Here is a 17,045-nt window from a genome sequence, read left to right on the forward strand (position 1 = left end):
TTTGATGAGAAGTTTAAATATCTTAGAATGCAAAAGTATAAGCATATTTGGGTTACAAATTCAAAAAGAAAATCTCTAGTATCTCATTTCGATCGTTTATGACAGTTTTGAAAAGAAGTTTAAACACCTAAAAATACAAAAGTATACTTGGGTTGAAATTTTGAAAAGAAAATCTCTAGTACTTAATTTTGCAGAATAAAATGTTTCTGACCAATATTTGGCCAGAAATATCTTTTCTCATCATGAATTTTACTACCCTTAATCACTACTAAAGACGATGCTACAAGAAGATTATAGAAAAACTTTAAAGGACTTGGATTACCAGACAAGGTTTCCACAAATAATCAAGAAAAAGTGGCTTTACAAAAAACTCGTCATTGACGTCAACCTACTTTTAGTAATATTAATATATAATATACGCTTTTCAATTTCGAAAAAAAAATCTATTTTATTAAAAATGTTTTTGGAACTTTACAAATAATGGTTACTAATTTATTTTGCTCAGCAGAAATAAATCAAAAATGTACTTACATTCATTATGCTATAAATTTTGAGCTTATAAGTAAATGTAATTGTTTTACAGCAAATTACAAGGGCAATTTTCAAAACAACCTTTTCCTTTTTTTTTTTTTTTTTTTTTTTTTTTGACAAAATTACAACATTGTTTTCTTTTACAACACAGTTAACGGCTAATTTTATTAATCTTAGTTCTTTAGGAAAAGAAAAATGTCACTACCACTTAACTTATTAATAATCCCAGTAGAGAATTTTTTAACAGTCTGCAACACAGATTAAAAGACTTAAAAATAGTCTATGAAGTAAAGCAACATATCTGCCATAAAGCTCATAAAAAAAGTGCTAAATAATATATAAAAAATAAAATTCTAAACTTAAAATCACAAGTAAAATGTTGAATAAGGGATAATGTACAAGCATATCCCAAACAGCTGGTAAATGGCTTCAAGATACTGTAGTTTCACTTATTTAACAGTCTGAATTAATCATAAGCAAAATAGAGGTAATAGACCTCTCATTAAAGCTGAGATTACCTTCACACTGAAAGCTGAAATAAAATTAATTTAATAACATTTTATTATCAGAATGTAATGATGGCTTTTGAGTCTACCATAGCCTGTGAGACAAAATAAAACAATGAACAGTGCCATTTTAGATACTTGTTGTTTCCAAAATTTTCAAAAAGAGGTTTTTTCTTTGCTCAAAGAGATTTTTTCCTTGCTTTAAATGCTCAAAATCATTCTAGCTTATTTTTATAGTTCTTTGATGTCACCTCTCATGAATGATATTAATTGGTGTTTTGTCCTAGTTTTTCAAAAATATTTTGGCATCTGCTTTTGGTGTATGACACTTTATATAACATTTTTATCCTTAGAACACAATTCAGAGCACATTGAGTAAAGATATGAATATATTTTTTACTATAAATGTGATACATTTATTGTGCTAATTGTCATGTTGTAAAAGGCAAAATAATAAAAGGCAATTATATGCCATGCTGTATTATCTGTTGACTTTATTTTAACTGAAAAATATGCAATGACTGATTACTACTTTGAAAAATACTGTACAAATCTGTTTTTGCTGAAATAGTTCCTTCATCCTTAAAAACACTTTATTTTTTAATTTTCTCAGTTAAGAAATAGTCTGCAGATTTTTTCTGGAATCTGATTGTTGTTGCAGTGTTGTGTGTTTCTGTTCCCAATTTAATAACTAAACTCAATCAATAAATAAAAAAATATCATATAAAAAATGTATTCTGGCCTAGAATATGTAGAAATAACTTCAAATCAACAAAATAAATTAAATATTTGCTGAATGCAAAGAGATTGAAATATGAAACACAGCGAGCAATTTTCTAAATGTGTCAAATGTTGATATGCTTCCAATATAATAGGATTTTACCTAGATAAGTTAAAATGCATAAAATTCAATTGAAATACATACATGCAGCATTCTTCAAATTTTCATGACACTCCTATAACTAGTTAATTCTCCTATCACTACAACAAATCAAAATTTTGTAAATAAATTTGAAGAAAATTGCTTTACAGCACAACTGGTGCAGCAACTGCATTCCTCATATGAAAGGAATGAAAAGAAATTCCCTGACTTTTAAAGAAAGTTTGATGATCCATAAATTTCCTAAAGAATTCCAGGTTTTGTTTGTTTTCCAGGCGAGTGGCAACCCTGCTAGTGCCCAGGGAGAAATAAAGACCTTGTGATCAGAGGAAAAGAAAATTTTTAAAATGTTTTCTAAGTGAAATATTTTTTTTAATAACTTGCTAACTAAATTTTTGAATATTTATATTTTTTAAAGCACTTCAACATATTTTCAAAGTTTTGCTAAATTTTTAGAGATATAACACAGTAAAATAATTAAAACAATGATAGTTCCATAACATAAAAACTCTAAAGTATAATTTGAGCAAAACTGAAAGAAATACTGAACAAATCATTAACCTCATTTAGAAAATATGCATAAATTAGTTAAGCAACTGCTATGCAAGTTTTGCGATAATTAAGAAGTTAGTCTGAAATTATCATTAAAAAAAGTGAGTAAAAATGTCAAATAAATTTAACTAATTAATTCAATTATTCATCAAAAGAAATTTAGTCTCTTTAATACTACTATAATATGTTAGAATTTAACATAGTGGTAGTAAAACATACCTCAGAACACACTCTTCGGTTCCGCCTAGTCCAAACGACGCATAGTTTGTTTGGTTGCCTAAAAAAAAATCAAGCATGTTTTACAAAAAGATCAAATCTTATTCTAAAACTCAACATCTAATTAGTTGGGGAGATATTACACGTCTGACAATTTTTATTTTGAACGTTTTCATGCTGCCTTTAAAATTGAAGTAAAAAGTTTTGATGGTTTAGAGTGATTCTTTGACTTTTTTAGAATATAGGAAAAAAGATAAAGTTTTAATTTATTTACTTATGCTCTCAAAGGGATGGCTACAATTGCTAGCATCAAAAAATCAAACAATGAACATTTAGGAAAATTCCGACAACACGTTGGAACGTTTTGAATATACTTGCTTTTGTTGCAATTTCTATCTGAACCTGCTTTGATATAGCAGTTATGAATGAATAAATTGTTGTCCATCTTACTTTATCAAAAGTCATAACAATAACGTCTTTCAACTGATACTTTTTGCATGGTGATAAATTAAATATTGCTTTGGGTCAAATTGATTTGCTCCACAGTTCTAGTAATAAGAAATTCTACAATAAAAAAGGGAATATGGCAGTACACTGATTTCAATATAAATGAAGTAAAAATAAACATGATTGCAGATTCTCATACTTTTCAAGGTTTCTGATGTACAGATAAAAATTTAACATCAATTACACTAAGAGACGTTGATATTGCTTTGGAGCTAATTAAAAGAAAAGAGATGAAGACAACAACGAAACAAACTGATATTCTAAACTATGCCATCTATGCTACTGCTTTAAGAGATATATTATGCTGCCAGAAATATTAAAGATGGTATCTAAATCATCCTAAAGACAAATGCAGAATGATAGTACATTTTATGAGTTGCAAAAGTTGGTGAATTTTAAACTTTAAAATCAAAGCAAATTCAATAGTTAAATAGTTACATGTTTTTAAAAGTTGTAATACATTAATTTTTTTTAATGAATACGTCATGATGCAAACGAGATTACTGTTTTTTTTTTTTTTTTGTAGAAGAAATAGTATATAGAAGAACTAATATATAGAAGAAAGTATTGGTTTTGTTCAAATTTTCGAACTTTGACGGATTTGAACGTTTTGAGGTGTGCTGAGTCTATTTCCATCACTTTCGGAAAATGTCTCTGTCTGAGTGTGAACATTTTTTTTTTTTTTGTGGCCACTCTACAGCAAAAACTACCACATGAAATCGAGCAAAAATTGGTACACATATGGGCTCCTATGTGAACTTGTGCCCATTAGTTTTGGCCCAAATTCCTCCACGGGGGTGGAGCAATAGAACCTTTCTCGAGTTATATGCCTGTCTCCTATTCTCTAGGAAGTAATTATCGGAATAAAACAAAATTTGGTCCACATGTTGCCCCTAACAGGCACAGGTGCTGATTCAATTTTGGTGTCAATAGCTCAAATGGGGGCTCAGCTATCGAACGTGTTTGTCGTCACTTGTGACTGATATATCTCAAGAAATAATGAGCAGAATCAAACAAAAATTTATCAACAAGTAGCTCTTAGAGGGTAAAAGAGCCGATTCTATTTTGGTCTCAACAGCTGAAAAGAGGGTGGTGCAATCAAATGTTCTTTCTTTTTCAATGTGAGTGTTATATCTCAAGAAGTAATGCTAAGTTCTGGATGAAATTTGGAAAAAATATGAACCTATACGTAAGCAAGCATTGGTTCATTGGTTCGGGGGGGGGGGGGGCTGTTTTTTTTTTTTGGTGCGAATAAATAGCTTTTTATTAATGCAATAATAAGAAAATGATGAGAAATAATTTCTCAATAATAATTTTTAACTCTTGCCATTTTATGTTTGTTAACAAATAAAATATTTGTAATTAATTCAAGCAACTGTTTTAAAATAACTTTCAATTTTCGCTCTTTGATTTGCTTTGGGATAATTCAGAAATTGGGGATGGTTGTCAAGATTTTGCGTAGGTAATTTTGTTTTTGTTGGGAATATTGTTTCCTCATGACATGAGAAGTGATAAACATTCAATTCATAAAACTAGGATCTTGTAAAAGGCATGAGTACCATTTAGATGAGCATTCAATAAAAAGTTCTTGATATGAAGATATAAAAAGAAATTTTGCAGCTCTCTTATTCACTCTTTGAAGTCTTTTCCATACAGAGCTCATGTTGAATTCGATCCAGAATCCCTTGATAAATACTAAGAAAGATTATGGCCAAGATACCTAAAATCAAAACTTGAATTTAGAAACAACATCAATAAAATATTGTTTGAGAGTTGAACATACACAAACTGCAATACTCAATTAGTAAACAAAAAACATATAGTTTTTAAATGGCTTCACGATATGCTAAAATGAGGTGCATTTAGTATCAGAACAGTTGCCATCAGGGGCGCTGATTTGCAAAAATTATTGGTGGTACTAGATGTATTCGGGGATTAAAGGGGGTATGTCATAATATGGGGACTCCCCCCCCTCCAAAAATCAGCTTTTTTGTACCTTGAAAATGTCACTTTTAAAAATTTTCTGGTGCATATTTTTTCAAACCAGCAACATGTAACATAGTGTTTTCAAGGTAAATAATCTAAAAATTGGTATACAAATTTTCTGGTTTTTTAACTATTTCATTTGTTTTAATGAATTAAGGTGGGGTCATTACTAGAATATGAGCACACAATTCCCAAGAATTGCGTCATATATATATGTGCGATGAAAGAATTGAAGAGTTTGTAGCAAAAAGGGGGGGGGGGGGGGGGGGGGTTGCACAAATTTCAATGTTTACAAAAGGTTTGCAAGATACACCAATCATTTTCTTTCTTTATTTTAATAACGCCTCTTGTACGCTTTTCAATACAACTAAGTCATAAAAACTTTAAAAAGTTCTGAATGTGATTTGATGTTTTAATCATTAATGCAAACCTTTTTAAATTTGGAGCTACCTCCTTGTTACAGCAAGCCCTTCAATTAACTACATGATTTTGGAGGCAAAGTAATATCACACAGAAAAAGGGGCTCTTTCTCAGAAAACTATTAAAAGTGTAGCTCGAAAAACACACAGATGATCTTTGGTGATGTTGGGAGGGGGAGATTCAGATACCTTTCCTGGTAAATTTTTCGAAATTAAAGTCTTAAATGTGGTTGAAAAATATATTTAGTAGCTGTAGAAGAAACGTAGGAACTCAAGGAACTTGTCACAGAATTTCTTTTCAATTGAAGTTTCAAAACTGCAGTTTAAATACCATGTTTGATGGTATTAAGGAAAGGGAGCTCCCCCCTGGAAAATTTTGGAAGTGATGTTCTTGAAAATGCAATTCTATTCCATCTGTGATGATCTGAGGGGAAGGAATGGGATTGATAACTCTCCTTTGGAATTTTTGAAATGTTCTAAAATACAATTCCAGACAATCTTTGGTGATGTTAGGGAGAGGGGAGGTCCCCCCAAAAAAAACTGGAAATCTCAGTCCCAAAAGGCTATCTGTGATGACGTTGGGCAAAAGAATGGGATTCGTAGCATTTCCCCAAAATTTTTTGAAAAGAAGTTCTGAAAACGCAACTTTAGACCCTTTTTTAGCAAAGTTAAAGAAAGACAAGGTTCGGAGGCTTTCCCTTGAGTTTTTTAAAATTAAAATCCTACTATAGGCTATATTTCATAACATTAGCAGAAGGGGTGGGGTTTGGAGCCCTATCAAAAAAATCATTCGAAATTAGGAGTCTTAAAAATGCAATTTTAGGCTGCCTTTGATGACCTTTGCGGCAGAGATGGAGCTGAGTGCTCTCCGAAAATTTTTAGTTATTGAAGTTCTTAAAATGCAAATTACAGAACATCTTTGTTCACATTACAGGAAGGGGCCTTCCTCCTTGGAATTAGACTTTTTTTTAAAGCGTAATTTCATAGGTACAGCATCAGTCCCAAAAGATAGGGTATTGTTCCCTACAGTGTGAGAAATAAGTATTTATTTTTAGGAACAGTACTGCCCCTCAAATTTTGATATTGTGGAGTAGTTCAGTAAAATTGAAAAGCAGTTTTGCGACATTTGTTTAAATTACATTATCAACAAGAAAAACAAGTTTCAAAAAATGTAACATTTAATATGTGCATTTAAAAAGTTTTGAACAATGAAAATTAAGATATAAAAATTTCAAAAAAATTAGTTATACCATTAAAGAAAATAAAACCATTTGTACATTGTTTACACAGTTTCATCAGAGCCCGATCATTCTGATATTGCACATGGAGCACATTTCTATTTCAGCGCCCCTCTAGGGCCAGACTCAGATTTTTGGAGACACTGGGCACGAAATTCATTTTGTGCTCACCCCCCCCCCCCCTATTTCCACATAATCTATATAATGAAGCTATAAAATATTTCGATGCTTGTGTAGTAACACAATTACGCTAAACTTGGTGGTACCTCATACATTTAAAAAGTAGAAGAGATATAGTATACAATACTGCCGTGTGCAGGTAAAAGGCAGTATCTGCAGAAATGAGTTTTTGAGATACTTGAAGAAGCGCTTATACTAACAATAGGGAAATGTTGGAATTAGACGTCTTTTTCGTGCTTTTTTTTTCAGCGGGAAACCAAATAAGCGAGCTTGTACAATAAAGATAACGTACAATAGATGACAAAAATGCAAAAAAAATGAAAAATTTGCAGTTACTGCCCTTTACCTGCACACGGCAGAATAGTTATGTAAGACGTGGTTTAAACTTTGCCTGTTGCAGTAAACTGTAAATATCAAAATTATCTATGATGTAACTTTTAATAATAAATTACAGACTAAAATTGAGTGGTTTTAGGATTTGCAAAGAGATTATATTTTTAAGGGGAATTTTTATCAACAAATAAGAGATTTTTTCCTTGTTTTGGCATTTAGAAAAATATCAATTATATCATTGTACTCTAGATTCTGAGTGAAATCATTCATTATTTTTCATTAGTATGATAAATTAAGGAGATTTTGGGCCACCCTGAAATCAAAGAGGAGGGGGCCGTGTGCCGCATGCACATGACAATGACACCTATCATGAGTGCAAGTTTGGTGATGTGTTCCAGACAGAAAATATTCCCAGCCCCCACCCCCACCCCAGCATGTGAGCTTAAGGAAAAATTTCTGTATATAAATGTTGGATATTTTAACTATGCCAGTTTTGGAATCTGTTTGATTTTAATTTTAAACTTTTGACTTTTGTAAACAACATGAAGTTAGTTTAAATTGTAATATTTAAGCATTTTGATATCATAATTCCAAAACCTAAAAACTACCAATAAAGGGGGTCTGGGGGTTCTCCCCCAGATTTTTTTTTTAAATTTAAGTCAAAAAAATGCAATGATAAGCCATTTTAGTAAAGTTCAGGGAAAGGAGGGGTTCAAGAACTCTCTTACATCAATTTTTTCAAACTGATAGTCACAAAATCACACTATCCGACCTTCAGAAATATTAGAGAAAGAGATGGGGGGGGGGGGGCGCGCTCTGGACTCTCCCCGAAATTGAAGCTTTAAAAATGAAATTGTACTTCATCTTCCATAAAGTTTATACGCTTTTTGACTACATTATTGAAGGGATGGAGTTTAGAAACTCTCCTTCGGCAATATTTCGAAACTGAAGTTCCAAAAACGCAATTTTAGACGATGTTGGAAAACGTTAGTTGTAAAAGTGTTCGGGGCTCCCGCCATTAGATTTTTGCCGATCGTAAACATATTTATTGCAGCAATAAAATCAAACGGAACATAAGATTTTCACTTTTGCAACATAAATCAGCTATGATCGGAAAGTCTACCCAAGATAACGCCAACAAACCAGAAAAGAAGGATATGGGGGGAGAAGGGTATGGGCGACTAATTATAATAAACTGGCACCATTCCCCCTCACAGTCTTCATTTGAAAAAGAATTCTTTTATAAGATAGCAGGTGGTGAAATTAGCCGTAAAAAAAAACACTTCAGTGAAGTAGATACATTTTTTAAACGAGGTACACTTTCCAATATTGATTAATTGAAAAAAAAAAGCAATAGGGAACTGAATGCTCACCCGAGGGAGGGCCTTGAATCACATCTCTCTTAAGGCACTCAAATATAGCCTAAAGTGGCGTTTTGAATATTTCAGCATCGAAAAATTATCGGAAGAGAACTCCCAAACCCCTTTTTCTGCATTCACAAATCTTCTAAATTTGAGTTTTAAGGCTTCAGTTTCTAATTATTTTCTAGAAACACACACCCCTTACCTACATACATGACTTAGGACCGCCTAAAAGTTTTAATACTTTAATTTCGGAAACTTTTGAAAGAAGCTTCCTACTCCCTTTCCCCTTAAGTCATCCAAAGATAGCCCAAAACAGAGCTCTTAGAATTTCAGAAACGGAAGTACTTCGGGCTGGACGGCGGAATACCTCCCCCCCCCCCCCCCCGCTCTTCTTTGTGTTTATTAAAGGCAGTGTAAGTTTGTGTTTAAGATTTATTTTTCCATTGAAAGAGCAACTCCCCTCCCCACATCGCCAAAGACAACACAAAGCCGAATTCCTTAACTCTTAACCCACTCAAAAATAGTCAAATTAACATTTCAATACTTCAGCATGGAGAAATTTTCGAGGGAGAGTGCCCCCCCTCCAGAAATCCCTCCCCTAAGTTCACTAAATTTGACTTAAATTTACGGTTCCCTCTTTTCATCACCCAAGTTTTAAGAATTTAAGTTCTAAAATTTATTGAGAGAAAATCTTTGAATTCCATCTTCTTAAGTCTCTCAAAGATAACCCAAAGCTAAGTACTGAATGCATCAGCTTTGAATTTTTTTCGGGGATGGGGGACCCTGAACCCCCAAGATGGTCTAAAGGTTCGCTTTTACTGTTGGATATAATTTAGGTGTTATAGAGTTAATAGCATACAGCTAAGCTGAAAATTAGGCAACTCATTTCCAACTGAATTTTGAGGGAGTGGTCTGCCCGAAGAAAATAAAACATGAATCACTTTTTAACACTGAAAAACATTTATTTAACATGTATTATAAAATAGTTACATTACAATAGTTTAGTCCTCCAAAGAATATTAAATTATGCTAGGTCAAAAAGATCTTACAATAAGTCAATGCAGATGTCAAAAGTCCTGTCGACGTTCCACAGTGAATTCCCCACAGGAAGAAGGAGGGCATCACAATCTCCCTAGAATTGCACGCAGGTCAGTTCACACCTTAGGAGTCAAATTCACCATATCCAGGAAAATATCGAAGATGGACACGATCCTTTTCTTTGCTTTGAAGACCAAACGACCCACTTAAATTGGACTATAACTTTTCACTTTTATGAACGTCATGACAGCATGCGCTCCCAAAACTGAGGACATCAATGACGAATCATTCAGAAAAAATCAGACCTCACCTGAGAGGCCAGTAGCAAAAACTTATGAGGACATGGACGAACACATTCACAAACAACACAAAACGAGAAGACAAGTGAGAGAGATCGAGCTATGGCCGGTCTGCGTATTTATGGCCAGATCCGACCGTGCTCGTAACAATGTGACGTTACCTTATTTGCATATTGCAAGAACAGCTCAACCCCGGAAAACACAGCTTGCAGGTTGCACAATTCTTATTTAATTCGACATTCAGCACCCAACACCTCAACATGGTTATCTCATGTGATCAACATGTGCTTTGTCGGAAGTTTACCGACTTCTGCCGAATGACGGCAACCAATCATAGCGTGCCACATATTTTTCCGAACACTTCCGATTCAAACTCAAACATTTGGGTGTTGGTGGCAGGTGGATGGGATTTCCCGTGCAAGGTTTTTCCCGGAATGGCAAAAGGTAAGTTACAATTTTTTTTTAAACAATATTGGTGAAATCCTTCAAGAAACAAAAATAAAGGCATTTAGCCCAACAAGTTCCCCCCTCTTGAAGGAATTTCATCAAAAACCACATTATACACATTAAAAAACACTTAACTACATTCATATTATATTTACAAAAGATACATTTGAAAAATAGTTCAAAAATTTGATACGCCCCTCTCTTTTAAGTTAATCCCAATTAAATATAATTTTACAAAGCTTATTTAAACAATTCTTAGATAGGGGTTTAGTGAAAATGTCCGCGATGTTTACATTTGTCCTCACATATTTAATCAAAAAAATCTTTTGCTCAATTAAATTTCTTAAAAAATGGTACCTTACATCAATGTGTTTTGTACGGGAATTCTCAATGGGAGACTTAGAAAAATCAATTGTTGCAGTGTTATCACAATAAATGACTGTATCCCTAAGCTGGAGGTTTTCAATATTTAATTCACTTATTTCTGCAATTATCCTCTTCAGCCAGACCATTTCTTTTGCAGTTTCACCAAGTGATATATATTCTGTGTCCATTGTGGATAACGCAACACATTTATGTTTAAATGTCCTCCAATTAATTGGGACCCGATCAATACACAAAATTGATCCCCCCATTGAGACTATCTTCCCGATTAGCGGCGTAATCGGAGTCGGAAAATCCCCGTAAATCTACACTACTGATTGAGCTTAAATTTAGTTTGTATGATATTGTATACTTTAAATATCCTAGCAATCTTAATAGAAAATCCCAATGCTTCCTTCCGGGATTTGCTTGAAATTGGGAAAAAATGTTCACCGCATAAGAGATGTCAGGCCGGGTCTTTCCCGCTATGTATGCCATACAACCCAACAAATTTCTGTATGGGAGCTTTTCTGCTTCCCTTTTTTCTTCCTCAGTTTTCGGGCAGTCGTCTTTCGACAAAACTGTACCCTTTGAGATTGGGAGGGTTGAATTTGGCACATAGTAATCGGAGAATAACCCCAAGACCTTCGAAATGTAAGAGCTTTGGTGAATAAAGAGATTATTTTTATCTTCCACAAATTCAATCCCCAGTAGCTTTCTGGTTTTCCCCATTTCTTTAATATCATACATACTTTTAATTTCATTAATTACCTTTTTAATTAAATTTTCATTTTTTGCTAGAATTATTATATCATCTACATAAATAAGAAGAAAAGTGTCTTTGTCTCTATGATATACACAATTACATCCTTTTAATTTTTGAAAACCAAAACCACAAAGAACACTGTCTATTTCTAAGAACCAGTTTCTTCCGGACTGGTGTAGTCCATAGAGAGACTTCTTCAATTTACAGACAAAATTAGGGTGGCTTTTACTGACAAAACCCTCTGGTTGTCTCATGTAGATTTGTTCCTCTAAGTCAGCATATAGGTAAGCATTTTTTACATCAATTTGTGAGTGACACCATTTTAAAAGACATATAAAAATAGAAAAGAAAACTCTCACAAGCGAAAACTCAATTATACATATTTTTCCGAACACTTCCGATTCAAACTCAAACATTTGGGTGTCGGTGGCAGGTGGATGGGATTTCCCGTGCAAGGTTTTTCCCGGAATGGCAAAAGGTAAGTTACAATTTTTTTAAAACAATATTGGTGAAATCCTTCAAGAAACAAAAATAAAGGCATTTAGCCCAACATTTACGACTCCAGTTTCGAAATTTCGCCTAAAGAGAGCTCCCCCTCCCCCCTCTTGACATTGCCAACGACAGCCTAAAAGTTTTAAGACTTCAATTACAAACACTTTTCAGGAGAGGGTCCCGAATTCCTTTTCTCTTAAGAAGTTTACACTGGTGTGCAAAAATTAAGGACAAAGTCGAAAAATTAGCATATCAGCTGAACGAAGAGGCAGAGCGGACAGAAAGACCAATCAGGAGATTAAGTAAGGTGATGTACGGTAGCACATGCGCAGATATGCAGGCAGACGTAATGGGGTAAGTGTCTGAGTAGTATAAAGCATGTTGTCAGTGTAAGATCAGTATTTCTGGCAAAGAGATTGCACGCCGTATAGCAGTTAAAATCACACCGAGTTGCTGCCTCAGCGAGAAATGGTGAATAATCAATCTGTTAGACGACATCTGGATGCTTTTACCCGAGGTCGAATCATTGGGAAGTTGGAGGAAGGCCGCAGTGTGACAAGTGAGGCTGCAGAGTTCAGAATTGCTCAAAGCAACGTTTCACGACTTTGGAGACAATTTCAAACTAGAGGAACAGCTATCCGGGGGTTCAGTAGTGGTCGTCCACGAGGAACCACACCCGCAGATGACCGGTATATTGTCTTACAGGCCGGAAGAAACAGGCGGCAGACAGCGGGAGAAATAGCTAGACACACAACACAGGCGACTGGACGATCGATATCACGTTTTACCGCGGTTAGAAGACTGCACGGTGGTGGTCTGTTTGCACGACGCCCTATACGGCGTGTACCTCTAACACCTGCCCATCGGGGAAGGCGTTCTCTGTCGTGCCGGGAACACCAAAATTGGAGAGACAATGAATGGGGACGAGTACTCTTTACAGATGAGAGCAGATTCAATCTGAGTAGCGATTCTCATCGCATACTCGTCTGGAGAGAGCGGGGAAGCCGCAATCATCCCTCGAACATCATTGAAAGGGACAGATATGGAGGTCGCGGTGTTCTCGTTTGGGGAGGCATCATGCTTGGTAGTCGTACAGACCTTCACATCTTCGACGCAGGTTCAGTCAACGGGACCCGTTATTGTAACGAGATTCTTCTTCCATATGTGCATCTTTTTAGAGGCACTATGGGTCCGCAGTTCCTTTTCGTGGACGACAATGCACCATGTCATCGTAGAGTAGCTGCCGAACAGCTCTTAGAGGGTGAGGATATTGAACGTATGGATTGGCCGGCACGATCTCCGGATCTCAATCCCATCGAGCATGTATGGGATTTTCTAGGCAGACGCTTGGCAGCTCGTACCTTACCACCAGTAACGATTCGGGAGCTTCGATTGGTGCTGCAAGACGAATGGGCAACAATGCCTCAGAACTCATTGACACCCTCATTCTCAGCATGGGCAGACGCTGTGAAACCTGCCTAGTAGTCGGGGGAGATCATATCCCCTACTAAAGACCGGATGTTTCTTGCTGGACACCCATCACAGGGATGTTTCGGCCGTCAGTCGCATTGTGCTCCATGCTACCTTTTCAATAAAGCTTCTTTTTATCCCTCTGATTTTTCTTTTAGTAAGTGTTGCTTACATTACTCATGTCCTTACATATTTGGGATCTTACGGTATTAAATGTGTTGATTTGGAAAGCTTTTGAACAAAGTTACATTGAAAAAACCGTCTCGTCCTTAATTTTTGCACACCAGTGTAAGTGCAGCCTCAAATAGTTTTTAATACATCAGCTACAAAACATATTTTGGTTAGAACACCAAAACCATCTCTCATCAATTCACCAAATATTGCCTAAGTTAGTGTTATTAAGACTCCAGTTTCCAATTTTTTTAAAACCTCCCCCTCCCCACTTTTACATCATTAAAGATAGTCTAAAAATTTTTGAATTTTAAATTCTTAAGAGTTTGCAGATTAAAAATCCCAAAAAACTCCCAGCTTCAAAAATGACTTTGAATTCAGTTTTTCGATATTTTATTATGGAGCCCTTGAGAAGCCCCCCCCCCCCCCGCTTAGATTGTCAAAGATGCAAACGTTTTAGGACCTCAGTATCATGGGTGAATTTGCGGAATTTCCCTCTTTGCAAGAGCAGTGTTTTTTCGCAAATTCGTGCTGCTGTTATTTATTCTCGTTTCCTTTTCTCTCCCCCCTCCTCCTTCCATATTTCCAGTCTAGCGAGTGTTAAATTGAAAGACATTGTAATTTAGTAATTCCTCAAGTCTTAGAATATTTTATCAGAAACATGTCAAAAATTCAGGAACAGTTGCCCATCGGTATTTCAAACCAGCTTGAAATTTTCCCCCGATTCTTTCCAGCATTCCCATTTTCATTAAAATCTTTAAAGACCCTGATAGTTCCTGTTTTGCATGGTATGTAGACGCTCTTTGCTGAGGCGTAAACATTTCATTCTGTCAGCAATCACTCTCAATCGGTGATTCAGATTCAACTCTAAGACATTTTTTACAAAAAAAAAAAACCTCAAATGAAAAAGAAACAAAAGGATGATCAAGAGAAAAGGCTAAATTTTCAAATAGAGGCGAGAAATCAGGGAGAATAGTGAGCAACTCCGCGGTCTGCAATGCAGTGAGTTGGAAATAACAAAGCAACCTAAAACAGTCTAAAAGCCACTCCTCCAAAAGCACGTTGCAAACAAAACAAAAAAAAGCCCATGGCGGAAAATCGAGAGAATGTCAATGTAAAGTCGTGGTTATGGAACAGTACAGTAATATCAAAGCATATTTTTCAAATACTCAATTTTTCTTTTTTAAGTAAATATTGAAGGAAAGTCATCGAACTTCTTTGCGTCCCGACCTCCGTCTCGGGAAATTTTGTCCAAGACGGAAATCCGTCCTAAGACGGAAGGTCTTGCACCCATGACACCTATTGAGCAAAAAGAAACTTGTCTTCACAAAAAGCGAAAGCACTTGCCACTCCCTCTAAAAAATGACACATACAAAGACAAACACAAATAATTAGGGAAGACCGCATCTCTCCCCCCAAGCCTCATGAAGTCAGCACTAGTAGCTGCCATAGCCTACATATGAAAATACATATAAAAGTAAAATATACTATTTCCCAGAAAATAAGTAATACAATTGAAACAGATGAAACCAGCAAACATAAAAGATTCCATGATAGTTGCCTCTATAGTTATTGATAAAAACAAACAGACAAGGCAGTGTCTCAAGGACACATTCTCACCCATATACCGTAATTTCCGGTAGACGCGCCGCGGCGCTTACGTGTTTAAAAGTTAAATTTTTTGAAGTGCGGCGTTTCTGCGAATGCAGCGATTGTGATCAACATTTTTTTTTTCACGCCGCTCAGTTTATCATTCAGCCATTCTCCCCTCCCGTTTCTAAATCGCTAACACAAGCACGATTCCGTCGTTCAAGGACGAAAAACACGGATCTCAACGTTTCCCTGCACTTGGCATCTTGCCATCCTCGCCAAACAAGCTGGCCATCTAAAATTTCTTAACTGCTACTTCGACCGGATATTTTGCAAAATTTGAAGATCTTTTTCTATTACCAGTTTAGAAACAAATGATCTTAAGTATTTTTTTATACTAAAAAACTGTTCAAAGCGAGCCGTTTATTATTTTTAAATTATTTAACGCACGACGTTGTATATGCCTTGACGTTGTATATGCCTTGCGCTAATTTTCTGGAATTTTTGTTCTGAAGAATCTGGCAACACTGCGGAAACTTGTTGAACTTGTCTAGGCAATAGGCATAGTTATTTCCGCAATTGCGACACGTGCAACGTGCTTATTCTTTCTATATTTTCTTGCTCATGCTTTCGCTTAATTATGGCTCCCAAGCGCTACAAAAGCTACACCGCAAACTTTAAGTTGAGTGTTGTTTCCCGAGCGGAAGTTATCGGAAACAGAGCTGCCACACGAGAATTCGAAGTTGACGAGCGGTTCGTTCGTCGGTGGCGAGCGGAGAAAAAAGATTTGGAGAGCATGCCCAAATTAAAAAGGGCGAAAAGAACCGGTACTGTCAAGTGGCCTGCACTGGAGGACGCACTGGAAAAATGGATCATGAGGCAACGGGAAGATGGATTGCCCGTCTCTACAATTAAGATACGATTACAAGCGAAGGTCTTAGCTTGCGAGATGAACATCGAAAATTTTGTTGGCGGACCTTGCTGGTGTTATCGATTTATGAAACGAAAAAAAATTTCAGTTCGTGCTAAAACTACTGTGGGACAAAAGCTGCCAAGCGATTGGGAAGTGAAGAAAGAAACTTTCTTGAGGTACGTTCGTGAAAAAATTGAGGGAAATCAACTTCTTCCCTCACAAGTGTTTAATATGGACGAAGTACCCCTTAGCTTCGACTGTCCACCCAATAAGACTGTGGATCGAACAGGGGTTCAAACGGTGTCCATCACGACTACAGGCCACGAGAAAACCGCCTTCACGTGCGTCTTGGCTTGTGCGGCTAACGGCGATAAGTTAAAGCCGCTCCTTATCTTCAAGCGGAAAACTCTTCCATAAGGGAATTTCCCTTCCGGCGTAGAGATCTGCACAAATGAGAAAGAGTGGATGTGCGAAGACGTCATGCATCGGTGGCTTGAAAGAGTGTATCAGCGCCGGAAAGTTTCCTTTTTTCAACCCAAGGGGTTGCTAATAATGGACTCAATGCGCTCCCACGTAATGGACTCTGTTAAAACCCATTGCAAGAAACTTTCAACAAGTTTAGGCATAATCCCTGGCGGGTTGACAAAAATTCTGCAACCTCTAGACATTTCAGTGAATAAAGCTTTTAAGGGTGAAATTCGAAAGCAGTGGGAGAAATGGATGAGCGATGGCCTCCATACTTTCACAAAAAGCGGGAAGATGCGTTCCGCAACATATGAGGAAG

General features: G+C 35.9%; 1 protein-coding gene across 1 annotated transcript in view; it reads right to left on the minus strand.

Moving 5' to 3' along the window:
* The window catches only part of LOC129218296 (EH domain-binding protein 1-like), a 200,683-nt gene that overhangs the window by 157,137 nt on the left and 26,501 nt on the right, over nucleotides 1-17,045 (minus strand). The window contains exons 3-4 of the mRNA XM_054852529.1: nucleotides 4,752-4,912; nucleotides 2,689-2,746 (exon numbers count right to left, since the gene is read on the minus strand). Of these exons, the coding sequence (XP_054708504.1) occupies nucleotides 2,689-2,746; nucleotides 4,752-4,855 (162 nt within the window). The 5' untranslated portion in view covers nucleotides 4,856-4,912. The remainder of the gene's footprint in view (nucleotides 1-2,688; nucleotides 2,747-4,751; nucleotides 4,913-17,045) is intronic.

This window comes from Uloborus diversus, chromosome 3 (genome assembly GCF_026930045.1).
Source record: "Uloborus diversus isolate 005 chromosome 3, Udiv.v.3.1, whole genome shotgun sequence".
NCBI lineage: Eukaryota > Metazoa > Arthropoda > Arachnida > Araneae > Uloboridae > Uloborus > Uloborus diversus.